This window comes from Salvelinus namaycush, chromosome 15, assembly GCF_016432855.1.
Source record: "Salvelinus namaycush isolate Seneca chromosome 15, SaNama_1.0, whole genome shotgun sequence".
Lineage (NCBI taxonomy): Eukaryota > Metazoa > Chordata > Actinopteri > Salmoniformes > Salmonidae > Salvelinus > Salvelinus namaycush.
In genome coordinates this window covers 38,662,538-38,678,799 of record NC_052321.1, presented here as the reverse complement: position 1 = coordinate 38,678,799, position 16,262 = coordinate 38,662,538, and the positions used below count along the sequence as shown (strand labels likewise).

Here is a 16,262-nt window from a genome sequence, read left to right as displayed (position 1 = left end):
GATCATTCATTAGTTACACAATAGCTTTGCTGTGGTTTATGTCTTTCGCCCTCTGATGCTTTGTTTTATATGATGACTTTGCTTGTTTTGCAGTCACAAGTTGTTCTTGAAAAATGCAGTCTTTTGTGTAGATGATCCTTTAAACGTATCCTGATGTGTGTTAGTAAATGCAAATCCCATAGGCCTACGTTTCTGCTTTACCTGCATCGAGGGGCCTGTCCAGGAGGACAGTGTATTTATTTGTATTTGACCTTTATTTAACTAGGCAAGTCAGTTAAGAACAAATTATTATTTACAATGACGGCCTACCAAAAGGCCTCTTGGAGGGACGGGGACTGAGAATAAAAATAAATAAAATAAAAATATAGGCCAAAACACACATCACGACAAGAGAGACAACACAACACTACATAAAGAGAGACCTAAGACAACAACATAGTATGGTAGCAACAACATGGCAACAGCCAACATGGTAGCACCACAAAACATGGTACAAACATTATTGGGCTAGAACAGTCTGTCATGTAGCAATAATTTCGGTCTGAAATTGTGCACATTTCATCTCGCCTGAATATACCCCCTACTCATCATAGTTGTTATAAATAAATAGGCCTATAGTAGTTACATCATAGGCCTATTGCATCAATTTACTCGTTACCAAATATAATGTGCATCTGCAAGAATCACGAGGGACATGAACGCAAGAGGCTCATGACAAGTCACGTGATTTACCGGATTTAAACGTCAGACTCGGGAACGCGAAAGCATTTTAATTAAGAAAGGTGCATGTGTAGTGTAATTGTTCTTCGGTACACCTGACAAGCAGACAACAGGTAACGTATCTGATTTCACAACTTGAGGAACGTTAATGTAGCTACAGGAACTGGCAACAGCGTTAGGTAATTTACGTTAACTACTGTAGGCAACAATAGCTAAATGTAGCTACACTAACGTTAATTCGCAAGCTAGCAAGATTGTGCTCTTGGATAAGACAACAATGGATAGATAACGTTAGTATTTATTTCCTGATATACATTTTGTTGTGACACACAGATCGATATTAATGCTACTTAGAATGACTAACGTTATGCAGTTTAAAACGCGGCGGTGTTTTGGGCGGTGTGTCTGTCAGCCAGTTACGTTACTTTCAAAGTGACAGTTCTGAAATTGGTTGATGGCAACCTAATGCTATTCTTGTCTCACAACTTGTTTTCGATATACCCGTGTGCGTGCTATGAATTGTGCAATGACAATCTGCAATGACTGAGAAAGGTCTTGAGTTATCTAAAGGTATTTTCTGAAAGGGCTCGGATAAGTTCCCTACCCTATGTACTATGTAAGCAACATGTCTGGGCTGGTATGTAACGGAAATCCTGGTTTCATTGTAAAAAAAAGTCTGATAGCCCTGGATAAGAACTTGAAAGCCAGACAGTCCCTTAGTAATTGAATCTCAAAGTTACTCTTGTGGTGTCGGAAGTCCAGTGATCTGAAGTACCTGGGCCACCCCCATTTTATATGCAGTGTTCTTCACTCCTGTCCTGGTCACCCTGTGTACAGGCATTTGTCCAAGTCTACTAGCCAAATACCTAATTCAACCAACTAACTTAATGCCTTGATGGTTATTTGATTGAGTAGCTAGCTCAATCGTGAGTGTTGGTGTTTAGCCAGAGCGAAATCCTGTACATACAGGCTATATCTAGACCGTTATATGCGGTTGCTGCAGACCGACCGACCAACCAACCTTTGTCAGTTAATTTTCCATGTGGTGAGATTAGTGATTCATGTCAAAGCAGAACAATAAGTCACTGCTGAGAAATACTCTATCCATTTCCTCTGTGGGTACAATTTGTGGTACGTTCCAACAGGAATCTGTTCTAAAAAACGTCGTAAATAACAAGGTTGGTAACAAACAACATACAAAGTTGTATAGCGGCAGAATAAGATACCGGGTAAGGAGTGGGCTATTTAATCACGTTTTCACTCACCACGTTTATTCCCGAAAAAATGTATGTCCTCACTCTGGTAGCCAATGGAAAAACAATAAAAAAATAAACTACGTGGTGAGTAACTAATTGGCAGCTAGGTGAATTGATCATTCTACTCTGTATGCCTTGCTTGTTGGCATCCTTGTCCATTACGAAGTTTTTGGAACAGATTCCTGTTAGAACGTTCCACCCTTCATGAATGCCTGTTCTGACCAGTTAGAAGTTCAGGTGTTTTCCCCTTACTAAACGTTGCCCTGTTTATCTCCTTTTGAGACTAGTTTAGACGTGGTTGGAGTTACCCTATCCTTGACCTACTGATGGAAGACATGGTGCTGCTTGATCAATTTCCAGTGGGATAGCTTGTTGCACCAGTCTCAGACAGGATGGAAAAACAATGTCTTATAGGCATGTAGCAATACCCCTAACTTTCATCAAGTCAAAAAAATGAAATCTGAAAGTCTTGGTGATTTCATATGTTCCTCTACCATATGACCAGTGGTCCTGTGCTTTAGAGAAGTTATCCCTACTGGCTCTGCCTATTGAGTAGAGGCAACCATCTTTAGGGAAGTAGTACTTGGCTGCCTGCCTGGCTGAATCTTGTCTATGCTGAGTTGAGAGGAGTCATAGGCAGTCATGTTGTTGGGGGGAATTTCCTGTTGAACTACTTACCATTTTCTACATGATTTTGCTGCTGACTCATGCCTGCCATGTGACTTCAATATTGCACAGCCCCCCCTCCTTACCAAGAATTACTGCAGTATCTGAACCATGCACACACCCTCTCCGCCCTGGTATTGATCTGTGGGCCTGAACCAAGTTTATTTATTTTTTCCCCTCCAGTTAAACGGAAGACCTCTTCTTTCTGTCCTCTTGATCTGATTGTCCTGAGTGGTCTGTTCTGTGGCCTTGCTCTTTTAAGAGCTGCTTTAGTTCAGCTCAAGTCTTTGTGTCCCTGCATGACTGCATGCTCACGTCACAACACTTGTGACTACCTGACGCCAGTCTGCAGGTGGTAGGTCTACATGTGGTATTAGCTTTGTTATTAACCAGGCGATGACGCACCAAACTTGTGTTGATTAGGGCCTAGCCTTCACCGTTACAAGGATCACGTGGAGAGACTAGTCTCTTTCAACAGTTGGTGGGACAATTCCCGTCGACATCTCTGTAAATGTGCCACAGTCCACATTTAGTTGAGTCTAATTTCCACCTGTGGGTGTCTAGATACTGGGTTGACTTCATCTGGGCACGCAAATGTCCAAAACTACATTGCCTTACTCTTCTTTAGTGTTTGCACTCCAGTTCCCATGATGCCTTTATGTCCTTACAGGAAGTGATGTTGTGTGTGGTGTTCCTGGTGCTGGTGTCTGGGCTGTCAATCAGCTGGGCCCGGCCCCGCCTACCTCCGCTCTCCCACGAGATGGTTAACTACATCAACGAGGCCAACACTACATGGAAGGCTGGCCACAACTTTCATAATGTGGACTACAGCTACGTCAAGAGGCTGTGTGGCACCCTGCTCAAAGGACCCAAACTCTCCACCATGTGAGTGTCAGCTGTGTGTGGGTTGTATTGAGGGAATGTACTAGCTAGTGTGTTTGTGCTGAATCGAGAGACTGCAAGAAGGTAGTGAAAATGGATCAACTTCAGGTTGATTCCGCCAACACTACACAGTAACAGTACACATGTTCAGTCTTGGTCCTCTCCTGTTATTCTCTGTCTCCATGGCTGTCTCTCTGGAGGGTTAATGACTGTCTTGTTCTCTCCTCTGTAGGGTGCAATATACAGGGGACATGGAGCTGCCTAAAAACTTTGACCCCAGACTGCAGTGGCCCAACTGCCCCACTCTGAAGGAGGTCAGGGACCAGGGCTCCTGTGGCAGCTGCTGGGTAAGTACACACACGGACATTCCTGTGACTGATCCGTGAAGTTGAGTGCGTGTTTGACGCGCTTGTTCCTCTGAAGGCGTTTGGCGCTGCGGAGGCCATCTCAGACCGCGTGTGTATCCATAGCAACGCCAAAGTCAGCGTGGAGATCTCCTCTGAAGACCTGCTCAGCTGTTGTGAAAGTTGTGGCATGGGGTATGTGCATACAAGTGTTTCTCGTTCCCCTGCTCTGTGCCCTGGGGTTGCACAAGGAATCAAGAGGTTGGTGGGATTTGTGCGCTTGCATTGCTAACTGTGTGTTCTTAGATGTAATGGTGGTTACCCCTCTGCTGCGTGGGACTTCTGGACTAAAGAGGGGCTGGTCTCTGGAGGACTCTATGACTCTCACGTCGGTGAGTAGTGCGCACTTTCTCACTGCTTTCACACAGTCCTCCCTACTCCATCCTCTCTGAGCATCATGTGAAACACACTTACTCTTCTCTGTCTGGTCTCCTCTCAGGTTGCAGGCCCTACTCAATCCCTCCCTGTGAGCACCATGTCAACGGCACACGACCCCCCTGTAAAGGAGAGGAGGGTGACACCCCACAATGTACCAACCAGTGTGAGCCCGGATACACACCTGGCTACAAGCAGGACAAGCACTTCGGTAAAGACACCTGCTTTATGTATTACTTTGAAAATGAGTGATTTTTAGTCTGTACTGTTGGTGTATTCAAGCTAGGCTCTGGCCCACGGAGATGCACATGCCCTCTCTCCTGTCCTCTAGGTAAGCGTTCGTACAGTGTGCCCTCTGACGAGAAGGAAATAATGAAGGAGCTTTACAAGAATGGGCCTGTAGAGGGTGCTTTCACTGTCTATGAAGACTTCATGCTCTACAAGTCTGGTGAGGTCACGCACTCATTTTCCACTCTTTCGCTCTCATTTACCCACTCACTTTCCACCATATCAAACATTTTTCTATTTCTCACACCCGAACACTTATCTCTCTATAGGTGTGTACCGGCATGTCTCTGGCAGTCCAGTAGGAGGTCATGCCATTAAGGTCCTGGGCTGGGGAGAGGAGGGGGGAACTCCTTACTGGCTGGCTGCTAACTCCTGGAACACTGACTGGGGAGAGAATGGTGAGACGCTATCTGTTAACTCTGGTCAAATAAGACCTCACCTATTGTTGATGGCTTTTTCTGGTATCTAATGTGTGTTTTCTCTCCTGTGTCAGGTTTCTTCAAGATCGTGCGAGGTGAGGACCACTGTGGCATCGAGTCCGAGATGGTGGCTGGCATCCCTTTGTAACCATGACACCGGTAACGGGATGTGATGAGGGGTGGCTGCAGATGCGCCAGTTTCCTGTCCACTAGACGGCGACCCCCCCCCAGGCAACTCTGTAGTTCCTAAATAATTTAAGAGAACTCCACCCTATCAGAGGGAAAGATGGAGCTACTACCATATTGCTCATACCTGTCCTATTCTGATTTGCTTATCAGATCTGAGTAGTGGCTAGGGTTCTATTTGGACCATGGCTTAGTCTGTTTTTAGTTCAATGTTTATTACTTTTCTCAAACTACAGGACAGAACACTGCTAATGTCTGTGGTACAGCGTTTTACCTATGGCTCATGTTACATGTATGATCGGTTGGCTCGGTCTGTCACACCGGGTGTCTCTGTAGTGGCTTCCTCTCCTTGTATCTGACAACACAGGATGGGTGAAGGCAATATGGAGGATCACTGTGAAGTATATGCTTTCACCTGTCCAGTTGTGTTGTCAGTGCAGGGAGAATAATCCACTATAGACTTGAGACCACCCTCAGTGAGTGAGTATGGTTTGTATGATGTTGCCAGTGATGGCAAGGTCACTAGCTGTGCTAAAATACTTCTGTCCCGGTTTGCACTTAATTATGCTTTTTAAAGTGTTAAACCCTTTTTTTAGAAAATATTTTTCAATCGACGTGATCAGTTGTGCACATTTTGTGTTCTAACTTGGGTCATCATTGAGAAATGTGGATTAGTCTTTTTGTACTGATGGGTTGTGATTCGAATGCTTTTTCTTCTAATGGTTCTCTCCCTACTCTGATCAAAAGTGTTTTGAGATGCTTGAGTTACATGATGAAATAAATAAAAGTTAACATGTTTGACTTGGCCTCAAACTGTCATGTCCTTGTTTAGTGGATCCTTTTCTTCTCACCACCCAGGACTTGTTTTTCTAAACAGCCACCTAACGTTCTACACATGAATGCCTCTGCATTCTTTGTTTTACTTTGACCCATCTGGTGACTGAATTGTCATTCGTAGGTATGGACCCCTAAGCACTTGAGGATTTTTAAGTGTAAGCAACATGGTGAAACTTCCACGTACTGGTAGCTTAGATGGCAAGGTGGTGAATATGACGATATTGCTTACAGCTGTCAAATCCTCTTGGCTCTCCCAAGTGCTTAGGGGCCCAATTGGGATTTGGCCAGTGTTTTGGCATAGGAATCCCTGAGTGGAAATGTAGAAGCAAAAAAGTGAGTGGACATTCCCCTTTTAAACAAACAAGGTGCAATCAGTACCTAGTGACCACTGAGACACTACAAAGGTGGCAGTCATGTTGGCTTATATTTTTTTTTTTGTCATAAATATACAAACCTTCCAATTAATGAAATTTACAGCAAACCAAATATTCATCCCATGTTCCTAAATCATTGTTTGATTACACTTCTCCCCGAACTGTGTATTTGTTTACTCCCCTCATGGATTTTAAAGGAACAAGTGCACACTTCTAGAAGTGTGAGACTAAATTGGGCTCTAGTATTACTGTGGCTGAGCAGGCAACAAAGCAAAAAAATATAATTTGTGCAAATCACCAGATGGCACTTAGTTTATAGGTCTCAAGTGAAAAAGGCCTGGGGTTTTTGACCTGGAAAACGGGAGTAACTAGTCAACAGCTGCTGTGACAAGAAGAGCGCCCAATTCCATGAGTTAGAGGGCTTTGTCCACTGAATTTCTTACACCAAACCACTCCTTTTGCATCCATGAGGGGGAGTGAACAATGTTTCTTAATATTGCACTGGAGGGGAATACTTTTCCTCCAAATATCATTTAAAGGCATTGCATTTGACACGTTCATACATGCAGTCCATTAACTTTTCAGATTGTCCATTCCAACATATGGCTTCATTTTCATAGCTTCAACAGATAAAGCAACTATTTACCCCAAAATCAATAAACTGAAGGTCAAACTGTACTATTTAGCAGTGTAAGGTGTATATTTTGGCAAAATACATTTAATACTGAATTATATTCTCACTTGATCTTGTTCGGAAGTGCAATGTGTTGAAATATAACAGCAGCTTAAACAATATGGCTGACATCTGTTTACAATTCTTCTGTACCAAAGACAAATTCCTCAATGTGAAACAAGCCCCTCCCCCCAAGGTAGATGAGGGGCTGTGATTTGCTAACTCTGCTGTCAGTCAAAGGGCTCCTGCTATTGACTGACCCCCTCGGTCTGGACGGAAGTATTGTAGTTGTGTTGGAGTGCTGTTTGCGTGTTATTGTGTGTGTGTTTACATTTCAGGCTGCCCCTGATGAACAGGAGCAGGCCTATTTTGCTCATGATCAGCAGCAGGGGCCTCTGGGATATGCAGTCCTGTCTCCTCTGCCTGTATAGGATGTTCATTGGTCTTAACTTCCTGTCCCACAACTCCTGGCTTTGACTCTTCTTCCTTGGGCTGTTTCTCTACATTCCTCTCCTCTTTCTGCACTGCCTTTTCTTGTTTTGGTTCCTCATCAACTTTGACTTCCACTTGGACCTCTACCTGCTCCTGGGCCACAAGCCCTCCCTGTTCAGGTGCACCCTGGGAGTAGGAGTCTGGTTGTAGTTTGGGGGGAGAGAGTAGCTCAGGGGGAGCTATTAGACCGTCCATGTTTAGATCCTGAGTTTGCAGGAGAAAGTCTACCATGTCCACCACCTGGGACGCACACACACAACAAAACAACATTGGCTTAGTGTACATTCACTAACAAACACTGTACAGGCCTCCCGGGTGGCGCAGTGGTCTAGGGCACTGCATCGCAGTGCTAACTGCGCCACCAGAGTCTCTGGGTTCGCGCCCAGGCTCTGTCGCAGCCGGCCGCGACCGGGAGGTCCGTGGGGCGACGCACAATTGGCATAACGTCGTCCGGGGTAGGGAGGGTTTGGCCGGTAGGGATATCCTTGTCTCATCGCGCTCCAGCGACTCCTGTGGCGGGCCGGGCGCAGTGCGCGCCAACCAAGGGGGCCAGGTACACGGTGTTTCCTCCGACACATTGGTGCGGCTGGCTTCCGGGTTGGAGGCGCGCTGTGTTAAGAAGCAGTACGGCTGGTTGGGTTGTGCTTCGGAGGACGCATGGCTTTCGACCTTCGTCTCTCCCGAGCCCGTACGGGAGTTGTAGCGATGAGACAAGGTAGTAATTACTAGCGATTGGATACCACGAAAATTGGGGAGAAAATGGGATAAAAAAAATTTAAAAAAAAAAAAAAAAAAACACTGTACAGTCAACTTCAGCGTTAGTGGAGATTCACTTACAGGTAAAGTGAGTCCAACAGTAACATCTTCATACCGACAACAGTACAGGCTACATTATCTATTTGAATCCTGATACACAACCCTTATATTATGTCCTGCTACCTAGGCCAAACTGACTAAGATCAAGACAAAGTTACAAAATCAGTCAGTACAATAAAGTATGTCCCTAACCAGAACACTGAAGATCTTTTCTACAGATGTTCCACACACACACACACACACACACCCGCTCACCGGCTCAGCTGACTGTTCTCCAGGTGCATTGTGGGAGTTGTATTCAGAGAGCAGCTTCATCATCTCCAGGCCATCCATGTCACCGCTTCGGTCGTAGTCATGGAGACTGAACAGGAAAAACACCTCTGACCAGCAGGAAAGAGGAAGATGTTGATTCATTATTTATGTCAGTGATTGTGTGTGTGTGTGATGTGTTTACCTTGTTCCCAGGTGCTATCTGGTCCTCCCTGTCCCTCCTTCAGGTTGGCCTTGATGTAGCTCTGCAGCAGCCTAACACATACACAGAGGTTAGTTACAGTTACAGTTCACAGAGGTTAGGGCTCGGGATAGAAGGTTCAACCTCAGGCCCACCTGACTGGGTAGCACGTTACCTCACTGTACAGAAAGTACCACTGTAATCTAGTCTCAACATGTCTCAAGGTTTTACAAACAAGCTCTCTGTTCCCTCCCTGGTGTGTTCTGTGTACAGTAGGGTTACATATCTTCCCTGTATTTTTCAAATGTTTAATCCTGAGAATAAATCCCTTTTCTCCCATGTAAGCAGGTATTTTCCCACCCAAACCGGAAGTGTCATGTTAAAACATTACGAACACCTTCCTAATATTGAGCTGCACCTCCCCCGCCCCCTCCTCTTGCCCTCAGAACAGCATCAAATCATCAGGGCATGGACTCTACAAGGTGTGAAAAGCGTTCCACAGGGATGCTGGCCCATGTTGACTAAAATGCTTCCCCCAGTTGTCACACGGGAAATGGTTGAGCATGGAAAAACCCAGCATTGTTGCAGTTCTTGACACAAACCGGTGCACCTGGTACCTACTACCATACCCCGTTCAAAGGCACATAAATCTTTTGTCTTCACTCACCCTCTGAATGGCACACATACACAATCCACGGCTCAATTGTCTCAAGCCTTAAAAATCATTCTTTAACTGTCTCCTCTCCTTCATCTACAGTGATTGAAGTGGATTTAACAAGAGACATCAATAAGGGATCAGTGTTCACCTGTATTTACCTGGTCAGTCTATGGAATGAGCAGGTGTTCTTATTGTTTTGTACACTCAGTGTATAAAGCATAGAAATATGCCAGGATCTGATTAGAGCTTTGATCAGCATGAAAATTCAAGTCTGATGCAACCTGAGCCTGATGAGCCATACATTAAAAGACATTAAGATCCTTAAGCCCAAAAAAGCCCAAATGATTTTGTCGTTATCCAATATATAGCCTATGATATATAGGCTACCGCACATTATGTACGACAGAAAAAAATAAAAGCCCATAGATGTAGGCCTGCCTATAGGGTCTTGGGTAAATAAATGAAACAATTCCAGTAGGCTAAATCTTTGTGTGGACTGTAGGCCGCATGCCCTGCACCAGCATCGCATGTTCTCCCCCAGCTTCATGGATTGAACGAGGTGCGTAATTCCAGTAATTCCAATACCGTAACTAGTACAAAGTTACAATTATAGGCTAGCGAATTTAATTTTAAAATATATTGTATATTGTCCTTATCTTCATCATTGTGATGACATGCTTGAATAATATAGGACTAGAATAAGATGCAGACGGCTTTGACTTCTCTTAACAAAGATTGAATGGTTATGGGTCTGAACAAATAACTGCTGTAGCCTACCGCCATCCCGAGTTCTCTATTCTTTCACTCGCCGTGAGTTCTACTGGCTGCTGTATTTAACAGTCAGCAAACAAGAGCTTGTGTCCCTTTTCTAATAGTCTATTAGTATAAGATTTTTTAAATTAAATCCAGCAAGCTATAGTCTAGCTTTTCCTGGGACTCCAAGAGCTAAGGAGCCAGCAGAGTGAAGGTGCGTATTGTGCAAGAGACAGAGAATATAAGTTAGAAGCTTATGCATAACCCATCATTCATTAGCTAAATGTAAGGCTAATACTGCGTTGAATGTATTACCTGAAACAGGGTAGGCTAGGACATCTATATACACAGTACCCTGAGTGTATAAAACATTAGGAAAATCTTCCTAATATGGAGTTGCACATACTTCTGCCCTCAGAACAGCCTTAATTCGTCGGGGCATGGCCTCTACAAGGTGTCGAAAGCGTTCCACAGGGATATTTGCCCATGTTGACTCCAATGCTTCCCACAGTTGTGTCAAGTTGGCTACGCTGCCATCCCATTGGGGAGGCAGCGTAGCCTAGTGGTTAGAGCGTTGGACTAGTAACCGAAAGGTTGCAACATCAAATCCCTGAGCTGACAAGGTAAAAATCTGTCATTCTGCCCCTGAACAAGGCAGTTAACCCACTGTTCCTAGGCTGTCATTGAAAATAAGAATTTGTTCTATAACTGACTTGCCTAGTTAAATAAAGGTAAAATAAAAAAAATCACACAGATGCTCAATTAGATTGAGATCTGGTGGCTGGGCAGGCCACCGCAATAAGCTCAATTACGTGTCATGTCTTTGGAATCATCCCTGGACAATCCTAAACTTGTAGCATTGGGCATTATCCAGCTGAAAAAATCTATAATGATGTTCAGATATCCCGTGGCATTCAAACGTTGCTCCACTTTTATCAAGGGGCCCAATGTGTGGAATGAAAACACCCCACACCATCACCACCAGCCTGTAATGTTGAGATGAGGCATGATGGATGGATGTACTCATGTGGTTTTCTCCATACCCTAGTCGTCCTATCAGTGTGAAACAGCAGGAACCAGGATTCATTAGACCAGACAATGTTTTTCCAATTCTCCAGTGTCCAGTGTTTTAGTTCCTTAGCCCACTTAAACCGCAGTTTCTTATTTTTTGCTGAAAGAAGTGGAACTCTGTAAGGTTGTCGGCTGCCATACCCCATTCGTGTCAAGGTAGGACGAGTTGTGCATTCTTTTATTGGTCTTTGGGCACCAATGTTGTACTGGACTGTCAGTTGACTAACTGTAGCCCGTTTGTTGCTCTGCACAAATTGTGACAGCCAGCTTTGTCCTCTTTCATCAATGACCCGTTTTCGACCACTGGTCTGACGTTGGCTGGATGTCCTTTGGGTGGTGGACCATTCTTGATACATATGGGAAACTGTTGAGCATGAAAAACCCAGCAGAGTTTTTGACACACTCAAACCGGTGCGCACGGCACCTACTACTATAGCCAATGTTTCCTCAAAATGTTTCGTCACTGAGCAAATTTCAGGTCTGCTGAGCGCAAGCTTAAATGTTGTGAAAATTCTGTGCAACTTCCAGTGCGCGTTTACTGTGAACACTGAGGCTGTACACACTTTAAGTTACAGTTTTAACAGTGGCCAACTAGGCTACTGTGGATATTTGATCATAATGTAGGCCTTCCAGAGTGCCCTACCATAAAAATCAATGGAGAAAATGCATCCCATGACATATGAACATGGAAATAGCTGTTCTATCATTCAGCCTACAGTAGCAGCCAATGTATGGTGTTCAATGTACAGTAGACCTACATTCCATGAGACTTAAAAAAAAACATGCAGGGCTTGACATTAACCTGTTTATCCACTTGTCCTTCAGACAAGGAGGTGACTGAACATGTTGTTGTGTTGTTTGATGCAAGAAACCACTTTACAAAATCAAATGCATTATTGTTCCCATACCATTATTACAGAGAATCAGACAAATTATGCTGCCCTCTGCCTATTGGCTACTTAGCTTATTCAAGCCTGCCACAAAATACAACACTGCCCCTTTATGACAAAAAAAGCTCTTTACCTGACTTGCTTTTCAAAGATGTCTAGAAATGTACACATTTTGTGCTCTTGTAGGCAGTCACTACCCTATTGCAGACTAGAAGTTATCTATAACCAGGCTAATAGCTCACTAACTAGGATATGAGCAAAATGTGCACACATGGCTACATGGCTTTGATCTGTAAACACAGTACAGTTCAAGTAAGAGCCATACATGGCAATGGGCCATTTGCATATAGGTCTACTGCAGCTCTGATTTGTTATGCCACACTGGTCTGGGCTGAGTCGTGCGCAATAGACTCCTACTCCGAAATCTCTTGCATAGTTCGTTTTGTTTCGGGATGTTGCAATGAAAGCGGATAATATTGCGCTGATTTGATCACTATTGCCACAGTAAAGGGAAACGTTGACGAGTGTGGCTGAAATAGCCCGAATCCGCTCCTTTGAAGGGGTGTCCACATACACTATTTATACAAAAAGTATCAATCTTGAACATAATTATCTATTTTGGATGCAATTTGAATGGAATTAATGGCGAGAGAGAAAGCGCTCGCGGGCGCACTGACTTAAAAGCAACGATATTCAAGCTATATGCTGTTTTAAAACTCTGCAGCTGAAATTAAATTTGAAAAAAGCTGACCCCTGAAAGCCAGATGGAGATGTGTAAATTAGATGCAGATTCAGTGCTTATAGCCTATTAAATGTAGCATAGGCTATGCTGCAGCACATGTAGGCCTACCTGTCACAAGAAGAAAAAAAGTAACCATGATGAGATGATACATGCATTGTGAACTGGGCTTCATACTGAGATGCCCCGTCTGTCCCCACCCGGAGTGATGATGATTGACCATGCAGATAGCAGAGAGAAGTCCGTAGACAAGACAGATTTAGACATTGCATATCACTTTAAAAGTTCCATTTCACATCATGCTGTTCGTAGAAATAATTTATTATAATTTACCGGTTTCTCGCAGTTATTTATCCCGGGAAAAGGGAGTGGGTTCGGGCTGAAATCCGCTATTCGACCCCTAGTGTACAGTTAGCATGCCCTTGTGCTCGCTCACCTGTCTTAAATCACACAGTAGGCCTAGTCAGTGGCAGGGTGTGAGCTGCATATAAATTGAGGCCTGGACAGATCACACACCTAGACAACCTTTGACCTTTTACAGAACACAACTAAATGGGGTAATTGTGTAATAGCAGAAACTATTTCAGTCATTTGTTTGTTCATTTGTTTGTTCAACCAGATTGTTGTGAAAATAGGCAGTCATACTGGCAGCATAACACTAGTCAGGTTTACAAAAAAGGCAAACATTATAACAGCATCATAAACCTGTGTTTGAACATAGCTACAAACAGTATCTTATCTGTCTGGGAGACACATCATAACACCTACTCAAAGTCCAGAGCTGATGCTGTGAATTAACATAATTACATGCCCCTGTCAGATTAAAGGGTTAAAGTAGGGCTGGAGCAAAGCCCTGCACACCCAGCAGCTCTCCTGGAGGAGGGTTGGCCTAATTAAACCCTTTATTGTGTAGAGTTGACCACCACTGTAATAATTGAAGTAAAAGGTGCCACTCACCTGCGCTCCTCGTCTCCAGAGCCAAAGGGATTGGCCAGTGTGAGAGGGGGAGGGGCTCCTGCTGACTCTACTCTGTGGGACAAATACACACACAGAGACAGAGACAGAGAGACTGTTGTGATAACAAATACTTTATGTTGGTTTTATTAATAGGATTGAGTGCAGGGAAAGATTACCTTTGACCTCTACCTGAGGTACTATATAAACAGGCTCACTCGGAACTCTGATCCCTATTTCTCCTCTGTTGTTGTTGTTACCACCCAGGAACAGGATGTGATGTAATTCCCTTAACATCATACTTCCTGTCTCTGTTATTCCTATATGACCTCATCGTTTTTTTGTTGTTGTTTTTTTAACGTCAGGTGGCATCACTCCTACACAACGCTAGTCCCTCAGTGCTGGCTGATGGCTGAATGCTGTCAGGGGCGCTACACATCATGTTGTCTGACTGGCTCACCAAATAAACAAAAAAAGAAAGAAAGACAAAATATACCCAAACCAACAGGAAACCTAAACCTGCTGGAAAATCCATCTTGGTTCACATTTAAAACTTGAGGCCAAACCCTATACTTTCGATGTGTGTGTGTGTGAGTGCGTGTGTGTCAGGGCCCACCTGCGGTCCCCGGGCACCTGTGGCGCAGAAACACACTGGTGCGCGAGTAGGAGCAGAAAAAGCACACCCGTCACCAACATGTCAGCGCCAGTCTCTAACGATGCACCTGCAAGTACGAAAATAACCGGGGCTGTCATTCTGCTCCGACATTAAACATTTTAGGCGTATTGTAACATTTAGGCCGTTCATTTTGCTATTCAAACATTTCTGAATTATGTTCTGGAAGATGTAACTAAGGCAATAACCGTAGGCTATGAGAAATAATGTATGCTTTCAGCCCATCAGTTCTGCATCCGTAGGAAGGCCAGACGAGCGTAGGCTATTTTACAATTGCAGTGATTTGGCATTTGTGTCCAACGTTGAATTATTAAGCGGTATCAATAATAACATACAGTAGGCCTAGTGATTTAAAACATCTCCATTATGACTACAGAGATAGCTGTGATGCTAATGTTGCAACATTGTATCCATCTGATGCTACAATGGTAACGTAGCAATCTCTCACTCAAAACGTCTGTCAAATAAGTTATGATGCACCGTTTTAAATAGTTGCAATCTTACATTGCCATATCCTACCTGATGGCCCGTTTGACGAGTAGACAGAGAAACGCATGCTAACGTCGTGTTGTAAATTGAGGTTGTGATTTCATAGCGGGAGATTCTACCGTTCAGCCCTCCCGGTAATATTTGCACTGCGCAGCGGCGAGAGCGAGTCATCGGTCGAATCATTTCAATACATCCTTATTTTCTTCCTTTCCTTTAAGTGTTCACTGATCTGACGTAACAGCAGAGGTGGACGATATATGGGGGGAAGGATGTATTTTGAAAGTATTCGAACTAGCCCACGGGATCTGTTTTGGACAATGACTGGGTCCACGTGGAACTCCGGGCGATGAGAGGACGTGTCCTGGTCAGTGCGGTCTCTCGCATTCTCTCAATTTCAATTTAAGGGCTCTCTTTCCGCCCTATACTGGCGATGCCACGTATCTGCAGCTGACTAGGCACGACTCAGTCGGGGAGGGAACGACGGGAGAGTGTGTGTGTGCAGCTGCGCTGCTACTGTTCTGTAGTGTAATTTCCCCCTGCCCCTCTTTCTCGTGTAAGCCTATGAACTGCACTTTTCTACATGGATTGTGAGCATGGATGTCCCCCGCTACCGAGCAAATGGTGCACCGCAGGGCGCTCATCCTCGCCAGCCAGCAGCCGCTATACAGTAGCTCACTTACACATTCAGACTACATTGGTCCAATACCTACTTTTCATCATTATAACTGACATGACAACATTCACCTTCATTTATAATGTTTCTTTTGACTACACAGATACGAATTTCCCGTTGGAACAAATGGATTGTTTTGGGAAATATAGTCCACTTGTCTCTCTCTCTGTTGGAAAAGCTTGGTGCAGTAGGGTGTGGCTGCTTGGTCAGAGAGTTGGAGCAATGATTAGTCCAAAGGGCGATGTATACCGAGTATACAAAACATTAAGAACACCTGCACACTCCATGACATAGAATGAACCAACTGAATCCAGGTGAAAGCTATGAACCCTTATTGATGTCACTTGTTAAATCCACTTCGATCGTGTAGATTAAGGGAAGGAGACAGGCTAAAGAATGATATTTAAGCATTGAGACATGGATTGTGTGTGTGCCATTCAGAAGGTGAATGGGCAAGACAAAATATTTAAGTGCCTTTGAATGGGGTATGGTGGTAGGTGCCAAACGAACCGGTTTGTGTCAA

General features: G+C 44.2%; 2 protein-coding genes across 3 annotated transcripts; one reads left to right on the top strand and one right to left on the bottom strand.

The window, feature by feature from the left end:
• Positions 1-703: 703 nt before the first annotated feature.
• Positions 704-6,004, top strand: LOC120060518 (cathepsin B-like). The gene is made up of 9 exons (XM_039009890.1): positions 704-833; positions 3,313-3,527; positions 3,757-3,871; positions 3,948-4,063; positions 4,175-4,260; positions 4,368-4,514; positions 4,635-4,751; positions 4,861-4,989; positions 5,085-6,004. Exons 2-9 carry the CDS (start codon positions 3,319-3,321, stop codon positions 5,156-5,158), a joined length of 993 nt encoding a protein of 330 aa, XP_038865818.1. The 5' UTR covers positions 704-833; positions 3,313-3,318; the 3' UTR covers positions 5,159-6,004.
• A 434-nt stretch (positions 6,005-6,438) lies between these two features.
• LOC120060517 (cell growth regulator with EF hand domain protein 1-like) lies at positions 6,439-15,443 on the bottom strand. 2 transcript variants are annotated; one of them, XM_039009888.1, is made up of 6 exons: positions 15,082-15,443; positions 14,521-14,626; positions 13,908-13,979; positions 8,843-8,913; positions 8,644-8,768; positions 6,439-7,812 (listed from the first exon to the last, which is right to left on the bottom strand). In XM_039009888.1, exons 1-6 carry the CDS (start codon positions 15,131-15,133, stop codon positions 7,408-7,410), a joined length of 831 nt encoding a protein of 276 aa, XP_038865816.1. In that variant the 5' UTR covers positions 15,134-15,443; the 3' UTR covers positions 6,439-7,407. The 2 variants fall into 2 exon arrangements, with proteins under 2 accessions (XP_038865816.1, XP_038865817.1); XM_039009889.1 differs by having other exon boundaries at positions 15,097-15,442.
• Between the last annotated feature and the right edge of the window lie 819 nt (positions 15,444-16,262).